General features: G+C 44.0%; 1 protein-coding gene across 3 annotated transcripts; it reads right to left on the bottom strand.

Moving 5' to 3' along the window:
• Positions 1–417: 417 nt before the first annotated feature.
• Positions 418–18,129, bottom strand: swap70b (switching B cell complex subunit SWAP70b). Of its 3 annotated transcripts, XM_027017992.2 has the most exons (12): positions 17,972–18,129; positions 16,892–17,032; positions 12,150–12,323; positions 11,173–11,400; positions 10,308–10,454; positions 9,684–9,792; positions 9,015–9,196; positions 5,400–5,507; positions 3,635–3,801; positions 2,835–3,033; positions 1,939–2,035; positions 418–1,041 (listed from the first exon to the last, which is right to left on the bottom strand). In XM_027017992.2, the coding sequence occupies exons 1-12, from the start codon at positions 18,065–18,067 to the stop codon at positions 923–925; spliced, it is 1,767 nt and encodes a 588-aa protein (XP_026873793.2). In that variant the 5' UTR covers positions 18,068–18,129; the 3' UTR covers positions 418–922. The 3 variants fall into 3 exon arrangements, with proteins under 3 accessions (XP_026873793.2, XP_026873794.2, XP_026873795.2); XM_027017993.2 differs by lacking the exons at positions 16,892–17,032; positions 17,972–18,129 and adding an exon at positions 15,021–15,521; XM_027017994.2 differs by lacking the exons at positions 16,892–17,032; positions 17,972–18,129 and adding an exon at positions 15,025–15,076.
• Between the last annotated feature and the right edge of the window lie 126 nt (positions 18,130–18,255).

Genomic DNA, 18,255 nt, shown 5'->3' with positions numbered 1-18,255 from the left:
GATGATTTGTATTTTTATTGAACAAATGTGGTCTGAAGTCTGGAGACTATGCTGTTATTCTGATGCACAGACACAAAACTGTTCATGACTCAGATATCTTGATGAAATAAACATGCTGCAATTTTGTAAAAAAGAAACTTTGGTTAATGAAACTACTCTGAGTTTATTAGATTAATACTGCAGTTGTGTCTCAATGCATGAGACCGCACATAGTTTTGTTTTGTTGTGTGTCAATCTGGTCAAAAATGGTATTCCACACAAAGTACAAAAAGATATTTCTACATGCTACATTTAAATGTCTATTTGTCCATTTATGCCTCAAAGTAAACATTCTAATGCAAATCAGTTTCATTGTTTCTGGTGATGTGATTCTATTATTCATCACTAAATTAGAGGGCAAAAAAGGTTATAGGTTAGTTACGTTCCTTGAGATGTTTTATTTGACACATCTTGGTCAACAAACTTTTTTTCTGCTTTTTACTGTACAAACACTTTTTACTTTTTTTAAACTTGTGATTTCTGTGTGAAAACAGTCATCACTTTGGCAAAAAAATACAACTAAATTAACATATTCATACAGAGTGCAGAACTTAAAATTCAGATGCATAAAATCCCCTAAAAAGGTGACGCCATGACCTGGAATGTTACAGTATGACTGGAATGGTAACAGATGCCTTGGGATTAGAGTTTACTCTGCAGTCAGGCAGGCTCTCACACTGGTCCCTTTTAGTAGATTCGGACACAGATCAGCTGTGCACCTTCAGTAGTGGTTGCATGTACAGGGAGTCAGAAAAAGTGTCCCTGCAGCAGTGAGCAAGCTCACTGGGGTGGAGCAGCCCTGCAGTGCCGAGCACACCCACTGGGGGGCGCGCACTTGGGTGGAGCAGCCCTGCAGTGCCGAGCACACCCACTGGGGGGGCGCTCACTGAGGGTGAGCGGTCCTGCTTTTCCTCTCCTGCCAGTCTTTCTCTCTCAGACTCAGCTCTGCTTCGGTGAATGCTGCGGGGCCCCAGTTAGTGATCTTCTGTGGGGCCTTGGACCCTGAAGACACACACACACACACACACACACACACACACACAGACAACCGCACATGCACACACGTGCACACAGAAAAACTGAGAATGTATGAACATTCCAATACCACAAACAGAAGATGATAAACACACACAGAAGAAGAAAGAAGATGAATGTAGATAGGAGATGGCAAGAGAAAGGGTGCGAAAGACAGAAGGATGGAGTTGTGTGGCAAGAACACGTGCGATTCCCAGGATGTGAGAGACGTGATTGCAAACGCGTGAGATTACCGGGGTGTGAGAGACGTGAGCGCGAGCGCGTGCGATTACCAGGGTGTGAGAGACGTGAGTGCGAGCGCGTGAGATTACCAGGATGTGTGAGAGACGTGAGTGCGAGCGCGTGCGATTACCAGGATGTGTGAGACGTGAGTGCGAGCGCGTGCGATTACCAGGGTGTGAGAGACGTGGGTGCGAGCGCGTGCGATTACCAGGGTGTGAGACGTGAGTGTGAGCGTGTGAGATTACCAGACTGTGCGAGATGTGAGTGTGAGATTACCAGACTGTGCGAGATGTGAGTGTGAGATTACCAGACTGTGCGAGATGTGAGTGTGAGATTACCAGACTGTGCGAGATGTGAGTGTGAGATTACCAGACTGTGCGAGATGTGAGTGTGAGATTACCAGACTGTGCAAGATGTGAGTGTGAGATTACCAGACTGTGCGAGATGTGAGTGTGAGATTACCAGACTGTGCGAGATGTGAGATTACCAGACTGTGCGAGACGTGAGTGTGAGATTACCAGACTGTGCGAGACGTGAGTGTGAGATTACCAGACTGTGCGAGACGTGAGTGTGAGATTACCAGACTGTGCGAGATGTGAGTGTGAGATTACCAGACTGTGCGAGACGTGAGTGTGAGATTACCAGGCTGTATAAGACGTATGAGTCCCTCATGTTGGGCCACCTTGTCCTTCCAGCTCTTTGTGTTATTGGCAGCATCCTCCAGTTTCTTGATAACTTCCTGTCCAGCAACAGACATCATCAGTGCTGACAAGTAACCCACTGTCAGACATTTAGCTGACTAGAATTTACAATGTACTGCTCAATCAAGCCACTAGAGGGAGCACTAAACCAAATGTGAAAAACCTCCATAAGGACTGCTCAGATTGGGACACAGATCATCTTGCATGGAGTTACTTATTATCTCTAGACTGTAAAAACAGGTTTCAAATGCACATGTAATGTATTACACCATCGCCATGGTAATTTCCCAAAATAGGCTTGGCATGGCACGGCATCTGATCTTATCCTCAAAGAGCTGCTCCAGGCTTCCATTCCAACCAAGCAGGAGCTCCAGCTGATGCCACTTGTTTGATTAGCCGGACTCTGTCCTCAATAAAGTGGTTAAAGTGGTTAAAGTGGAATCCGGCAGCCAAACTGGGTCTTTGCGGATAAAGCTGGCAGGAGCAGAAAAGCAAGGCTACATGCTTCACTATGGAAGGAAAAGTATGGAACATCTGCAAGAATCCGCTTACACGTGCATGCATGCATGTATGCGTGCGTGTATACATGCACGTGTGTATGCATGCATGCATGCATGCATGCATGTGTTGTGTGTATACATGTACATGTATACATGTGTGTATACATAGATGTGTGTATGCATGCAAGCATGAGTGTAAACTTGTATGTGTGCGTGTGTGCATACATGCATGCGTGCATATATGTATGCGCGTGTGAGTGTGCGCCTGCATGTATGCGAGCGCACGCGTGTGCGTGTAGTAGCATTGTATGCCTGTATGCATGTATAAGTGCGCTACCTGGTACTGCTCCAGCGCCCCCTGCCTCTCGGCCTCCAGCCTCTCCAGCTGCTGCGCGGCTGCCTCCAGGGCGCTCTCCTTGGCCAGCCGCTCACGTTCCAGCTCCTCCTTCTCGGCCCGCGTCTGTGTGATAGCTTGCTGCTGCTGTAGGTGCATCTGTTCCAGCTCCAGCCGCTTGGCTGACTCCTCCTCCAGGATCCTGAGACACGGGCAGAGAGATTTGAGCAGGACGCCCATGCGCGTGGTGGAGGCAGGCGTCTGCGTCACGCTTAGGGACAGACGCCACTCAGGCAGCACATACAACTGAGCCTCGGTGTTCTGGCAGTGAGCTTTCCACTCCTTGTGCGACGGTAAGTACATACACATACACAAGTGATGAGAGGCTGCATGCATATATCACATCAGTACACGGATGCACGTTGACTAAAACTCACTTCATCGCATCAATGCACAGTGAATTAACAGTGTAGGTAAACTGCACAATACCACTGCAAACACTGCACAATAGAATAGCACATCTGCATGGGGTCAGACAGCGAACAGGAACCCCACACCACAGACATGACTCGCTGCACATCATGTGTCAGTGACGTTACAGCATTTGTGATTGAAAAATGTGAGAGAAAATGCACGAAAGTTTGTGATTGAAAATGCGTGAGAAGTCACTGCCAACTCCTCCACGGACTCATTTTGTCCACAAATGCCTTTTTATTCCACTTCTGTGTGTTTACGTGTGTGCATGTTTGTGTATACATGTGTAGTGCCTGTGCTCGTTCCTGGAGACATGCATGCATGCATACCTGGCCTGCAGTTTACGCACGGTCTCTTCGTCCAGCCGGGCTTGCCTCTCGTCCTCCAGAGCCTCCTCCAAGCGGTGGTACATGTCCTCCAGCTCCCGCACGCGTAGCAGATACACCTCCACCTCGCTGGACTTCTGTGCCACCTGCTCCTCCATCTGTAGCCGTACCTGAGACACACACACACACACACACACACACACACACACAGGTCCTAAGGGTTTAGTTCAGAGTACTCGCGTCACAGCTCTCAGGGTCTGGGAGATACAGGCTTTCTATCTTCCTGTTCCCTAGAAGTCAGGTGGTCAACCAACCAATCTGTGTTAAGGTAACCATGTAGGAATCACAACCATTCATAACCACAATCCACCCATGTCCAAGCTCTATGAGTAGTAACAGATCGGCTCGAACACCAGAGAGCAGTTGGACCGTCTGGAGCCGGTTCCAATTGTGCATTTGCACGTAAAGTTTGGTCTGGATGACCAAAGTAGTTTCATTGCCAGTAAAACATGGAATTATGAGACCAAAAAAATACCTTCTTAATAAAAGATTAGAAGAGCACAGCCAACTGTTGACACATCGCTGAAAAAATAAGCAACACTGCTGAGTTTAGCAGTAAAAACACAATATCAGAGGAAGACATTTCAGCAAGACAATGACATGTAAACCATATCACGAAACCAGCCTGTTCAGGGTTGCAATGCGTCACGTTGCTGTCTGGCTAATCAGTCAGATGACCTGAACACCACTCGGCATGCACGCTGCTTCCTGAAGACGGGACTAAAAGCGAGAGCAACCATAACAAGCAGGAACTAAAACGCAGCTTTATTCCAAAGCTGACAGAGACTCACCAACACCTACACGGGCCTTTAAACAGTCACTGACTGCAAACAAATTAATTTAATTATTTAGGAAATGATTCAGTGCGTCTTGAAATATCAGATTACACCTTAATTTGGTTTCATAGGATTATCTTGGTACAATTCAGAATAATTTTAAAAAAAAAACACACACTGAATATACCATTGTGACCGGAGAAACTATTTATACAGTATTGGAATAGAGATGATATTAACATCACTCCAAGTTTTAAATTCAGAAATCAGTAGATTTGTACGTAGTTTTTACATGAAAAATATTTTATATAATCATAATGTATTCTAAACATTATCTACTCTGATATATTCTATTTTTAAAACAGCCATTACCTTCAAACTAATGTATTACAATGCATCAGTGCATTTCTACACCACTATCTCTGATTATTATGTGGTTTAGTTTCAATGTCAATGTCAATACCCTTCTATTAAATATGACAGACTGCATTTTAAACTCAGTCATGGTTTAAATTTATTTATTATTATAATTTATTATTATTTATTATTATAATTTATTTATTTATTATTATCTAATAAATACTGCAAACGGTGCTGATCTGTTTCTAATCGGATCAATTTGCAATTTTTGCTTCCACATTACAGAAAAAACAATAGAACACAGAAGTCAGGAACTTCCTAAAACACTGCAGATTCAGCAGATGTGACTTAAAGCAGATTAAATATGGATTACAACAGGGTCATTGGTAAATACTCACAATGAAGATACGATGACACACAGTAATGGCGCTCTACATGCAGACTGAAGCTGGGAACTTTCCACTGGCAAGTTAAAGGCAAAGACAGACTAGTCTTCAGCCAGGCAGGATCAGAGAAAAGCACCAGCTCCATTCTCCAGTGAGACCGGTCACGTGAGAGTACACAGCTCCTACCATTCTCTCCTTAGCCATTTCAGCTCTGTAAAGATCCTCCAGCTCGTTCTGGGTCTGTAGACGTCGCTGCTCCTCCTCCGCGGCGCTGGCTGCGGCATCCTCCAGTTTCTAGCCAAGGGTGACAGGAGAAAAAGACCACCCTGTTCAACTTTACCCGTCTGTCCCCACGTACGTGAGAAAAACACCACCCTGTTCAACTTTACCCGTCTGTCCCCACGTACGTGAGAAAAAGACCACCCTGTTCAACTTTACCCGTCTGTCCCCACGTACGTGAGAAAAAGACCACCCTGTTCAACTTTACCCGTCTGTTCAAACATAGTATTAATACAACGTACAACGTAATGCTGAACTGAACAAATCAACCAGATGTCTCTTCCCCCCCCCCCAGTAGCTGTAAATATGCGTCAATCAAACGATGAAATCTAAATATACATCACCTTGTTCCCACCTTCCATTTCCTTTGAGGGGACACAGAACAGCATACATCAGCATTCCATAGTGTTCCGTAATCAGCTATCCTTCCTATGACTAATATCTGTAGATGGGTAGCGGTAGCTGAGTGGTTAAGGTACTTGTAATCGGAAGGTTGCTGTTTCAAACCACACCACTGCCAGGTTGCCACTGTTGGGCCCCTGAGCAAGGCTCTTAACCCTCAAGTGCTCAGGTTGTACTCAGCCATGATTGTAAGTTGCTTTGGATAAAAGTGTCAGGTAAAGTTAATAAGATCCCCTATATTTTACAATCAATTATAAGCACTGCTACCACCAGTATTATGAAGTCAGTTAACTGACTTCATACTCTATTCATTGTATCAGTGTTTACTGGCCTCTTTCATGAGTGGTTTTGACCAAGGGACATTTGTCTGCCTGATGGTTTTAATATATAAAATACTTTAATATTTATAGTACTGTAAGGAGGGTCCATACATAGCAAAGATTCCCATATTTGAGGAACAGGCCAGAGGAAATGACAGTGTCTCACCCTGGCTGAATCATCTACGTGATCATGACCTCACCCCTGCCAGTACACCCCTGCCAGTATATCCACCCCCCCCCCCCCCAGGCACACACACACACCCACCCACACGAAGAAACATATACACATCACAAAGAGGCTCTGAGTTACCACGAGTCAACTAAACTGCCCAAATACAACGTGTGAAATAAAAGAATGGCAACACCCCTAAAAGCGTTAGCAATTCAGGAAGGAAATAGTCCTGAGTGATGATCACTGAACCAGCACGCAACGCAGCAGTGAGGGGCATTATGGCGTTAGTGGACAGCAGAGGGCAAGTGTGGCAATAATAAACCAGCATGTAATGGTGAGGTTGGCTAGCACTAAACCCCAACCTCCCAATAAATCCAGTGCACATTAAATCGAAACAAGGCAGCTTGTTAGCAAAGAGCCTGTCCAACTGTCCAGCATTCTTCTTCTCTGGACATGTAAAAGACAACCACCATGCCTCTAACAGCTCTGCCAGGATCCTGTCTACCAGACAACGTTGCAAACCGCCATCACTCTGTCGAGTACAAACAGAACAACACTTCCACATGCTAAAACAACCATAACCACATTCTCTTCCCTCGCTGACAACAAGGTACAAGTTGTAGCTCGTGCAACGGTCAGTGGAACGGCATCATTAAAGCCACTGTACGCATCATCACTGGCGCTGTACGCATCATCACTGGCACTGTACACATCACCAGTGCCACTTCTCGACTCTCTGTTCACCAACGCACATCAGGGTGATGATGGAGGTGCACCTGGAGGCGTCGCAAACTGGTGTGTGGGGCTGGCGACACAGGTAATAGAGCGAGTCGTATGTTTTACACCCCTGGGTACAGAGCCACTGGGGCAGGCACGGGTGTCTCAGCAACAGGCTGTACCCCATTCACACCACAGCTCAGGCACACCGAGCTCAGACAATGGGAACTTGTTGTCATGGTGAGTCAAGAGATTGGTCCACTTCACGCTGTCTGCATGGCACCGCAGACGCGTCCTGCCAGTGTTGTGAAATACTGTGTGAGGCCCGTGTTTCTGGCTGTACAGGGCCCAGCGGGGTCGTTTTTACAGCTCTACTGTCATAGATGCCATGGCACAGACAAGCCAAACACTACAGCACACTGTTCGCAGAGCAACAAAACAATGCTCTGTTAAGAGCAGGGCTAATACGATTGGTCAGCATTAGTTCATATCTGATGCCACCTGCCAAAATACGGTGGCCACTTTCATAACCCCCAAAAGAAGCATAACGCACTCCCAAAAGGACGATATATGAAGGATGGGGCTATGACCCAACACAACATTTAAATCACAACCTCTCTAGCTAGCTAGCTAGCTAGCAGAGCGGACCAATTTGATCGAGAAATCTCAACAACATCGGCACCTGCTTGCAGTATTTAGGTCAGGCATACTGTATATGAAATTTATCATTCATACTTTTGGAAAGTAAACTATGTTCTGACCACTGCAAACTTAAGTTCTTTTTCTTATTTGAATTTTCACACCATTGCAAACATCCCAGCTAGCACTTAAGCAGCAGGTATGAGGCAATCCGTTAAACCAACTTAACACAAGGTGTTCTCTTTTTTCTTTGACATATATGTGGTCCAGCAAAACACTAAAATAATACCCATCAATGGAAAGCAGTTAGCAGTGTGTTCAGGCGTTCTGCCAGACAATGAGCTGAAAAACTGGACCGTCCGGCCTAAAATCAGATATGTCTGGCCCCCCTACGCCAAAAACATATATTAGTTTGAATCTGCAATCATGTGCTTGGACCGCTTAGCTTTGATTGTTCTGCTCACTAACTCCCGCTAGGATCGGATTGCCTCTGCTAGCTCATTATACTCCAACTTCTGATCAGAAAAGGTAATCAAGATAATCAGAGCAGACTGGAAACACAGGTTAAGTAGGGTAAGTGAGCTAGTGAAACAACCCCAACCCCCATCAATACACACACACACACACACACACACTCCCCCACTCTCCACACCTGCAGACACAGACAAACTCCCATTCAGTGATGCAGACCTGCAGTCACACACACACACACACACACACACACACACACACAAATGTAATACACAGCTTTCCCGAGGGGGTGAAACCACACACCCAGCTTAACGTGACTGGAAGCCTCACGAATATCTGAACAGTCAGGGAACAAACTTTTGTTTAGGGGTTTCTGCTGAGAACATAAGAATGAGGTGAATGGGAGAACGGTGGAGGGTTTCTGTGAAATCTGCGTTCATGAATTACAATTGTTCCTAAGACAGAACCACAGTCCCGTGGAAATGCACATTCAAGACTGGTCAATATGGTCACAGCCTTGTTCCTGTTTTGTACACATCCAATCTCTCAGGTAAGTTGTGTGCTTCTATTCTTACTACAAAGTACATGCAACACCCCATTACTTTGTATATCGCTTTGTGTATTGAATGTAAATTTACATGTGAGAATAATCTGAATACAAACTGTTTTACTGCGTATGTATTCATGAATTCTTTCATTATTATTTATGTAATTTACATGTTAAATACTCAACAAAGTTGCGAGGAGAGGAGAGGGGAGGGGAGGTGAGGGGAGGTGTGAGAATGCTGAAGACTGACACACCTTCTTCATGGCCTCCAGCTCTCTCTGTTTGCTCTCATTGGCTGTTTGGAGCTCCCTCATCCTGAGCTCCAGCTGTTCCTGTTCTGCCTGCTGCTTCTGCCTCAGCTCACGACGCTTCTGCCGGGCCTCGCAGTGCGGGGCAGGCCGGCCCACCTTCAGCAGAGAGATACACGTCTGAATGGCTGAGAGAGACAGAGAGAGAGAGAGAGAGGGAGGGAGAGAGAGAGAGAGGGAGGGAGAGAGAGAGGGGGGGGGGAGAGAGAGAGAGGGAGGGAGAGAGAGAGAGGGGGGAGAGAGAGAGAGAGAGGGAGGGAGAGAGAGAGAGAGAGGGAGAGAGAGAGAGGGAGGGAGAGAGAGAGAGGGGGGAGAGAGAGAGAGAGGGAGGGAGAGAGAGAGAGAGAGAGGGAGAGAGAGGGAGGGAGAGAGGGGGAGAGAGAGAGAGAGAGAATGAGTGTATAAGAGAGTATGAGAGAGAAAAATAATGAGAGAGAAAGTGTGTGAGCGAGTGAGGGAGAGAGAAAAGCAAAAAGGGAAAATGAAAAAAGGGAAGAGAAAGAATTTTACCTCATTTTCATACAGTGTCAAGGAAGACAACTTCATAAACAGGTTTCCAGTGTGTTATTTCCTTAATGAACAGAAATCAGAGTCAATCAGGAAGCCCTTTCCCACCTTGAATCCACTCCTGCTTCTTCTTCTTATCTGAGGCGCTGATCTCGTAACTTTTGTCTGAACACTTGACAAAGAAGAGACACTTCTTCCCGTCCTTATCCGGTAATGACTGCAGAAGGAAATGAGGGACTCATCAGTCCAGTGTTACACGGGAAAAGGAAGGATGCTGATTAAATCACTGCATTAATGAACAATAAAGGTGACATACATTAATGGATCATTTCTGAACACAGGGTAATGTCCCAAACCACTCAGGCTGACAAACACTCCACATTATTTTGATAGGTCCTTTAATGTGGTTTATATTGTGTACAGATTGTTTAAAAAACCTCTGAAACTCAGTAATGTGGTGAAATCTAGTGAGAATTACTGGAAAGATAAACTTAAGATCTTAAATTATAAATTTGGCTCTGGGTTAGGTTTAGACTAAGGGTAGCATTTAGAATTTGGTTTAGGTTTCTGTTAAATGTAGTATGATGTTGAATACAGGGTCAAAATATTCACAGCCTATAAAGGCTGTAACCTACAAGTATCTGCAAATAGCTACTTGTAGCTGTTCACGTGAACTGAAACCTCAATCCAGGTCACAGTGACACAGGATGAGAGTAGAAACGTGTGTCTTGCCTCCACACAGCAGTTCCCATCTAGGTGTATATCTCCTTTCTTCTCTGTCAGGTCCTCGCCCACATAGTAGGAGATTGAACTGGGCTGGAGCACAAACCACCTCTCCGTCCAGTTCTTACGCTTATGGCCCTTTTTCATCATGTAACCCTAAAAATAGAGTGAACATTACAAAACCGTCCATGCGTTCCTCTTTGAAAGTAATTGGCAAAGTGTGGGGACTTCACTTCATGTGCAACTATCACTTCTGTTTTCTGTGAGGGCTGGCACGTCTAGCATCAACGGTTTCTCATTCAAAGCGAAAAAAAAAAAAACACCACTGGTCTCGGTGATCTCTGCTGATGCCCCCTGCATTTTCCAGAACATGTATCCTCTCAGACATCACGGAGATGCAGAAGTGAACTCAGAACTTGGCCAACGCATACTGCACACCACCTGATGCATGCTAACCAGGCATTTACTGCAGACATGCCACAATTATTGAATTAACACTGTAGAGGGACTCTACAGACTCTAACACTGTAGAGGGACTCTACAGACTCTAACACTGTAGAGGGACTCTACAGTGGGGCAAATTCTTTGGGAAGACAGTTTGTAATTACAGTCCCAGTAAGTGTTTATCATCCACCAACCACATTAAATACTAAAATGTGTCACCAATAGCATAAGCCAAAACATAATCTTATAAGCTTATGTTAGCCTGAAGTGACTTCAGAATGGCACCACCCACCACACCAAACTAATTTCAGCAAAAATCAGACTGCTTCAACAAAAACAACCCCCGGCTGAACCTCAAAGAAGTGCGTGAGCCATCCTTTTAGGAGCGGCCTCAGAGAGAAAGGCACGACGTTGTCGTGACAGCGGGCACCTGCTTCAGCACGTCCAGAATCAGCTCCTGGAAGACCTCACTGATGCCCATGGAGAGGGTCTGGCGGTCCATGCCCTTGCTGAAATGGCCTGTGCCCACCAGTTCAATTAGCTCCCAGGCGGTCAGGCACTGCTGCCCTTCGCTCAGCTGCCCCCTGTAGTCCTCGAACTTCTCCTCGATCCAGCTACCCCCCATCGCCTCTGTAAGCTTGCACAGGAAGTACTCGATCTGAGGACAAAAGAATGACACCTAATCACCACACTGGCATGCCAGCCCTCACCTGTTGCAATCTGGTCCAGGGTGGATAAAATGTTACATTCTAGTTCTTCATACAGTGTAGATACATGTAACTGTCACTCATCTAAGACTAATGAAGTGAGTAGAGGCAAACACTAAGTATTTTTAATAATGTGGTCAGGGTTATGATTCTAATAACCACATGTAATAAACCTTCTCTGCATAATAATTGTTAAGTTAATTCAAAACAAATAATAATACTGAGTAGCATTCATTGATAAGTGAGATATACACCAGTCTTCGCAGTTGTATATACAAAGACTGGGAGAGATCACAGGTAATGTAGAGAATGAACTGAATCTTTGACACCTCATTCCTCCCTAATTAAAATAACCGTGGTTACAAATATGAAAACAGAGCCGTGGCACATTCTAGTGAGTATTACAGGATGCTAAGTAGTTCCATTTACAACAAAACTGTTGAGCAATATAACAGAACGGAGTACCATACCATAAATATATTAAAACACACAGAACAGTATTAATACTTTTTTTATAAATGGACACCAACAACTCTGCATCCAAACATACATACTGGTTTTACATACTGTTAGGATAGCAAGTGCAGTTTTTTGTTTATATGTTTGTTGTTATATTCAATGGAATTTATAACTGCCAAATGATCATCACACCAAACTGCACAAACAAAATAAATCCTCACAAACCACTGGTCTGTCATACCTCCTCTGTAACTATGACCAAAGGGTACCGTTCCTCTGACAGGAAGTTGAATATACACCAGATCTTAAAGGCATCATCATCAGCAATAAGCAGGTGGTTTCTGTTGAGGTTCTTCCTGGCACACAGAGTCCAGCACATCTTGTTGAAGTCCATTCGATCAAAGTTGTCTTGCACCTGCAGAGATGGTGGACCACAAAACACAATTAATTAGCAAACATCTGGTCCACATTTTATTTTGATTTTTTAAAATCTATTTATTGTTATACATCAAACTGAACTGAACTTCCTGAATGTTTGTTAAAAGACCACACGTGGGAGGGGGGGTTCGAACACACAGTGGGAAAACATTCTCTTTCGGGAGCAAACTGGCGTTCCCAAGGATACCTCCGGAACGCTCAAACTAAAGCCGCTGATAATGGAGACCTTCCAGTGCCCAACTCCCTGGACCCTCTGCTGGGAACATTCTCAGTATTACATCCCTCGCTCAGATATCCTCCACTAAACGCAGACAATGCACTCTCGCAATTACTAGAGCTACAAACTGTTCTTATTTACCACAGAGAACATTCATGTTCACAAGCCCCTCAGAACTAAGGGAAATCTAAGAGACTGCATGAAAGACTTAGAAACTATTTATTTTCATAACACAGCCCAATCAAAAGTTGCCAGAAAAGCATAAATGTTTAAGTAGTCATGTATTCATGACCAGCTTTTCACACTATCCTAGCAGTTCACACTAGCCTGGCGAGTCCCACCAGCCTAGCAGTTCACAACTACTATCTTAATGGTTCAAACAGGCTGTATTATAGGATTCTGCTACAAAATCAAATTAATAATCTGAGACATCCATATCACAAAAGTTCAAAATGAGATTTGGGCCAGAGATTCCTGAATCCAATCTTGATCAATATCTTAACAATTTTTCTCTTAAAAAGATCCCACGTTTCCTTGGCACCAGTAGGTGTAATAAAAGGTGTAATAAAAGCAAAATTAGGATTAGAGACCTTTAGCATACTGTGTGGCACAAACATTCACCAGTTTCTTCATTTAAATTGTACAGACTTTCCCTTGACCTCGTAAGCGCTGCATCAATGGCCTGTTCCTAGTGCAGCATTAACGCTGACATGTGTTCAGCTAAGTTAAACAGGCACAGAAGTAGTTGGGTTTTTTGGGGGGGATTTGTTTGTTTGTTTTTTTACACATCAGTGTTATTGCTGATTTTGGTAAGTGGTCTAGCATAGCAGTGTAGCTGCGTTACTTTACACATGTCAGTATTACTGCTGGTTTTAAAGAGTGCTCTGCCACCAAAATATATCCAACCATCACTGTTTCAGCTCACGATTAATGCAAGCCAACGGAAGGGGTACGTAATTGTACACGTAAAACACACCTGTAAGATAGGTGCACCATGCAGAGTGACCAGAGAGATACAAAGCAGATGTTTCAAGTATAGTGTTTGTACATTTTACACACACCATTCATACAGCAGACCTGAAAGTGGGACTGAAAATTCCACCTGTGTCTAAACTCACTTTTTCAGTATTGCATTCTCACACAAACGTTCTCTGTTTGTGCCTAATGAAACAATTTATATTTCTGAAATTGCATCATTCACTAATGCAGATTAGGCTCGCTGCTGGTGAGGAGGAACACATACTTATATATAATACTTGTAAAATATATATTTTTATATATTTCTTGTGTGTTTATACTACATCTTGTCTATGTATAGTCGGAATGACAATAAAGCTGACGTTGACGTCCAAAACAAGCAGTTGGACTTTCAAAGTGTCTTGACTTTGAGATGTAGTCAAGAATGTCTTTCGAATTTACAAGAAGCACACTGCAGTAGCTCAGAAAATCTCTGATGCGTCAGATCCGCGGACATTCCTGAATTATTGCTGAACAGTCTAGTGCTATTTATAGCTGCTGATGTGGCTGTGAGTACCTGAACAGTGAAGAAAACAGTGCTGACCCTGCCAGGGAAATGCCTGTTCACCATAATACACCAACGCACAGCTGCATTTGAGGGGGAAGTTTGTTTTGAAAGAGTATCTTTTTTTCCAGACTAATGACTGCACCAGTTTATCACACACACAGGCTACACTCACACACAAAACTACTCTCTCACTCACACACACACACACACACACACACACACACACACACACACACACACACACACACACACACACACCTCGCCTTGTGCAACGGGCACACAATAGACGCCTTGTAGGGGCCCAAGCAGCCATTGCTACAGCTGAGCTCCAGAGAGGACTGATCATTTGCATTCTGAGGAGCCAAGAGCCAGACATTTCTAAACAGGCCTTATTACTGCCTCTGGCCTCACACAGCTCTGACACAGGCCAACCCAAACCAGCACAGCTCTGACACAGGCCAACCCAAACCAGCACAGCTCTGACACAGGCTAACCCAAACCAGCACAGCTCTGACACAGGCTAACCCAAACCAGCACAGCTCTGACACAGGCTAACCCAAACCAGCACAGCTCTGAAACAGATGACACCAGACGTACACAGCTCTGACACAGGCTCCCTCAGAGGTACACAGCCCTGACACAGGCTCACCCACACCTGTAAAGAGTGTTCACGTTATTTGCAAAACTGACATATAATTTACACCCAAAATGCTGCAAATAATAAAAATAAACACAGCTACAGAAACTGTGTGGCACAAACTATTAAGTATTATACATTTTAATTACAAAATGTTATTTTCATTAATTATACCATCAGTATGAATTATATAGTAGAAACTATATCTAGACAAGTATATATGGTTAGTTGAAAAAACTGCTATCAAGGTGGTCACAGATGTATGGTGTGTAAAAGCACATAGGCCACATCATACCCACAGCGGCAAACGAAACCAGTCTCTGAGCGTTGGTGGTTTTAGGAGGGCTGCTCTATTTTGGTCTGGCGTTTCTATAGTGGCTCTGGTCTTTGTTCCCTCTCTGACATCATTGCACTTCATTAACAATGCATTCCAGGATTCGTCTGAGTTCGGGCGGTGGAGGAATTGACTCTGAGCCACATTTTACAAAAAACCCCAAAAACAAAACAACCACGCAGTTGTCCAAAAGTCTGCACTAGGAAAGTCTGATTTATGGACATCGTTATTTCCAGCATTAAGAATCAGCACAAACTCCTCAAAATAAAGCTTCAAGATTCATCAAATAAAATGGATACTCAACGCAATTTTTGCCTGGACTGGGAGGAGCGTGTTCCAGTGGTATAGAAGACTAGAGAAGTGCTTTAATCTATATGCTTACTCAGATGTGGAGTGCTGACCCAGGAGTAACTGACTCAGTAAGCAAGAACTGACGAGAGAGAGAGAAAGAAACATACAAAGAGAGAAAATAATGAATGGGAGAATGAAAATATAAAGAAAGTGAAAGAGAGGAACAGTTAGAAGAAGGCAGGAAGAAAGAGAGCGAGAGAGCAGGGGAAGGAAAGAGAGAGCGAGAGAGTGAGAGAGAGAGAGAGAGAGAGAGTACAATCCAAGTACACACGGAACGGGCAACACTTGGCCACAAGAGCAGCTGATGTAGCGGAAAGGGGCCAGTAAACCCTGTGAAGGACAGAGGGGTGGGGAGGAGGTTAGACAGCACCAAAAATTACACACCAAAGAATATCTGCCCGATTCATTAACAGCACCACCACTTACAGTCAACGAGTGCAACGTCACTATTACACACAAAAACAGATATTGAATTTCAGGGGTTCTAAAGTCGTTTTACCTGAATGGAGCTAAACAGAGTGATGTGGTTTGTAAACTCCTATGTGCGGTGATATGATAAAATGAACAGCCAAAGAAAACTAAACAACTGCTGTGTGGTGTGTTGAGAAATGTCTCTTCCTTAATCTGTTTCCTCTTGCGCATATACATGTACAAAATCTCAGGATAATATTTAAACAACACCTCTACACAGCATGCCCTTGGAACAACAGAAACGTTTCAAAACCAACAACACACACTCTGATTCTTGTTGAACAAAATACAGTGAGGTCTCGGAATCACAAGGAAGGACTACAAGGAAATGCAACAACTACAGCAACCTTAACATACTTCCAGGATATCAAAATGACATCAGCAAAAAATTAAAAATTAACACTAAAAATAATCAATCATTTTTAAAAATCAACTACCATGAGACCTAAGTAAAACAACCTTCATGAGCAGATTCCAAACTCATGCAACAAACTAAATACTGCAAAAAAGGTTTGTTTATTGTTATCACAATACTGGCCTTTACGATACTGATATTAAAACATAAAGCCATCTGACAAACTCTTGTGTATGTGTGTGTTCTGTGAGCATCCACACTCTGTTGCTTCAGATGTGTGCTCTAGGATAATTAAAAGCATCCAAATTATCTAACAAGATGAAATAAATTTGATCAGGTTTCTGTTCAACCATGTCACATCAAGGGTGCTTTGGGGTGTCCTATACATATTGTACAGGGTTGTAATAAATTTTGGCAATATAATTATAATACTTTTGTCCAGTGTGCAGCTGTACAGGGTTAAACCTTTTGAGAAGAAACATTAAATAGACATTGGTATTCCCACAGATATAGACACTCCTATAGGCATCACCATTGGTATTGTCACAGCTATAGACACTATAATAAACACTTATACAAAGGTATAGACAGAGGAATAAATACTGCTATAGCCACGGGAATACACAAGTATAGACACTGAACCCAAAGATCTCACCTTGTCGAGGATGAACCTGTTCAGGTAGGGCATGTATCCCTGGGTAGAGACTGGCCCCTCGTCATCGTCTTTGAAGTGCTCCTCCAACGCTACTGGGTCATGCGGTATCTTCATCACTGTGCACAGGCTATGGGAAAGCACCTGAAACGTCCATGCGTGTTCAGGTCTGATAAATGTACCCGCTTAGGAACACATGCGCGTATCGTTTACACGTGTACTTCACAGGCATTCGACTAATACGCTGTGAAGGTCGGAGCGCGTTGCAATCGTTTAAACATCGGGATCCCGTTAATAAAGACCTTTGCTTAGTTCCTGGTGCTCTAACGCACCGACTGGAGCACGACCCTACACGTTTCACTAAAGCGTACGTTCAAACAGTAGATATATAAATCACCAAAAGGCTTCAAAACAAAAACTAAATTAAGCTCGCAGTGGTTTGCCCTTTCTTTTTATTGCTTTTATTGTTCTTACTGTCGGTTCTAGCACTAAGAAATAGGCCTGTTTATATCGACACCAAAACCTTTAACAGCCCATGTTCTAGTTTCAGCATCTTTTCTGTAGGCAAAAATCTCTCATCTTTAAAAAAAAGCTTATAAATATGTAAAAAATAAACCAAACGCTACACATCAGTTTTAAATAAACGGATTGCTTCCAGATTAAAAAAACAAAACAAAACACTTTACCTGAATGTTTTTCGTGAACTAACAGTAGGCCTACGAAAATATTTGGAGTGTTTGTTTCTGCTCTCATAAATGGACTAACTTGGAGCAACTTCATGAACAAAGCACAACAGCCAACAAGCTAGAAAACTCAACCTTGCGATTACAAGAGAACCACAACCACAACCACACACACACACACACACACACACACACGCTCCAGCTTTCTGGTCACGACTTCAGGTTTATATCGCTTTACTAAAACATGCGGACAAGTTTGAATACCCGACGTTATATCCACATCGCCAGATAACGGAGCCCGGCCGTGTCTCCGGGCTGGAGCGGGGAAACAAAGTTGCGCTCCCGTTATCACGTTACTTAAAAACCAAACTTTGATTTCCAGCACTGGAGCCGAACAAACCTTTAGCTGAGACTTCGAAACCTTCCCACTCTGATCCACGTCCAGCGCCGTGAAGGCATGCCATATCGCTTTCAAAAGCTCGTCCCTCAGCCCCATGTTGACTGGCAGCAAGAAGACGGTCACTCTCGTGGCGCTTGCGCCGCGACAAACTGCTCGCTCGCGGGTACTGGGTAGCGATCACGTGCCTCCCCGCGCGCACTGCAAGATGCTGCAGCACCGCTCAGCGACGAGCGAGCGCTTTCGGAAGTAGAGTAGACTACACGGTACAGTGCATTAAAACGCGA

Source organism: Electrophorus electricus, chromosome 4 (genome assembly GCF_013358815.1).
Source record: "Electrophorus electricus isolate fEleEle1 chromosome 4, fEleEle1.pri, whole genome shotgun sequence".
Lineage (NCBI taxonomy): Eukaryota > Metazoa > Chordata > Actinopteri > Gymnotiformes > Gymnotidae > Electrophorus > Electrophorus electricus.
This window is presented reverse-complemented; position numbering and strand designations above follow the sequence as displayed.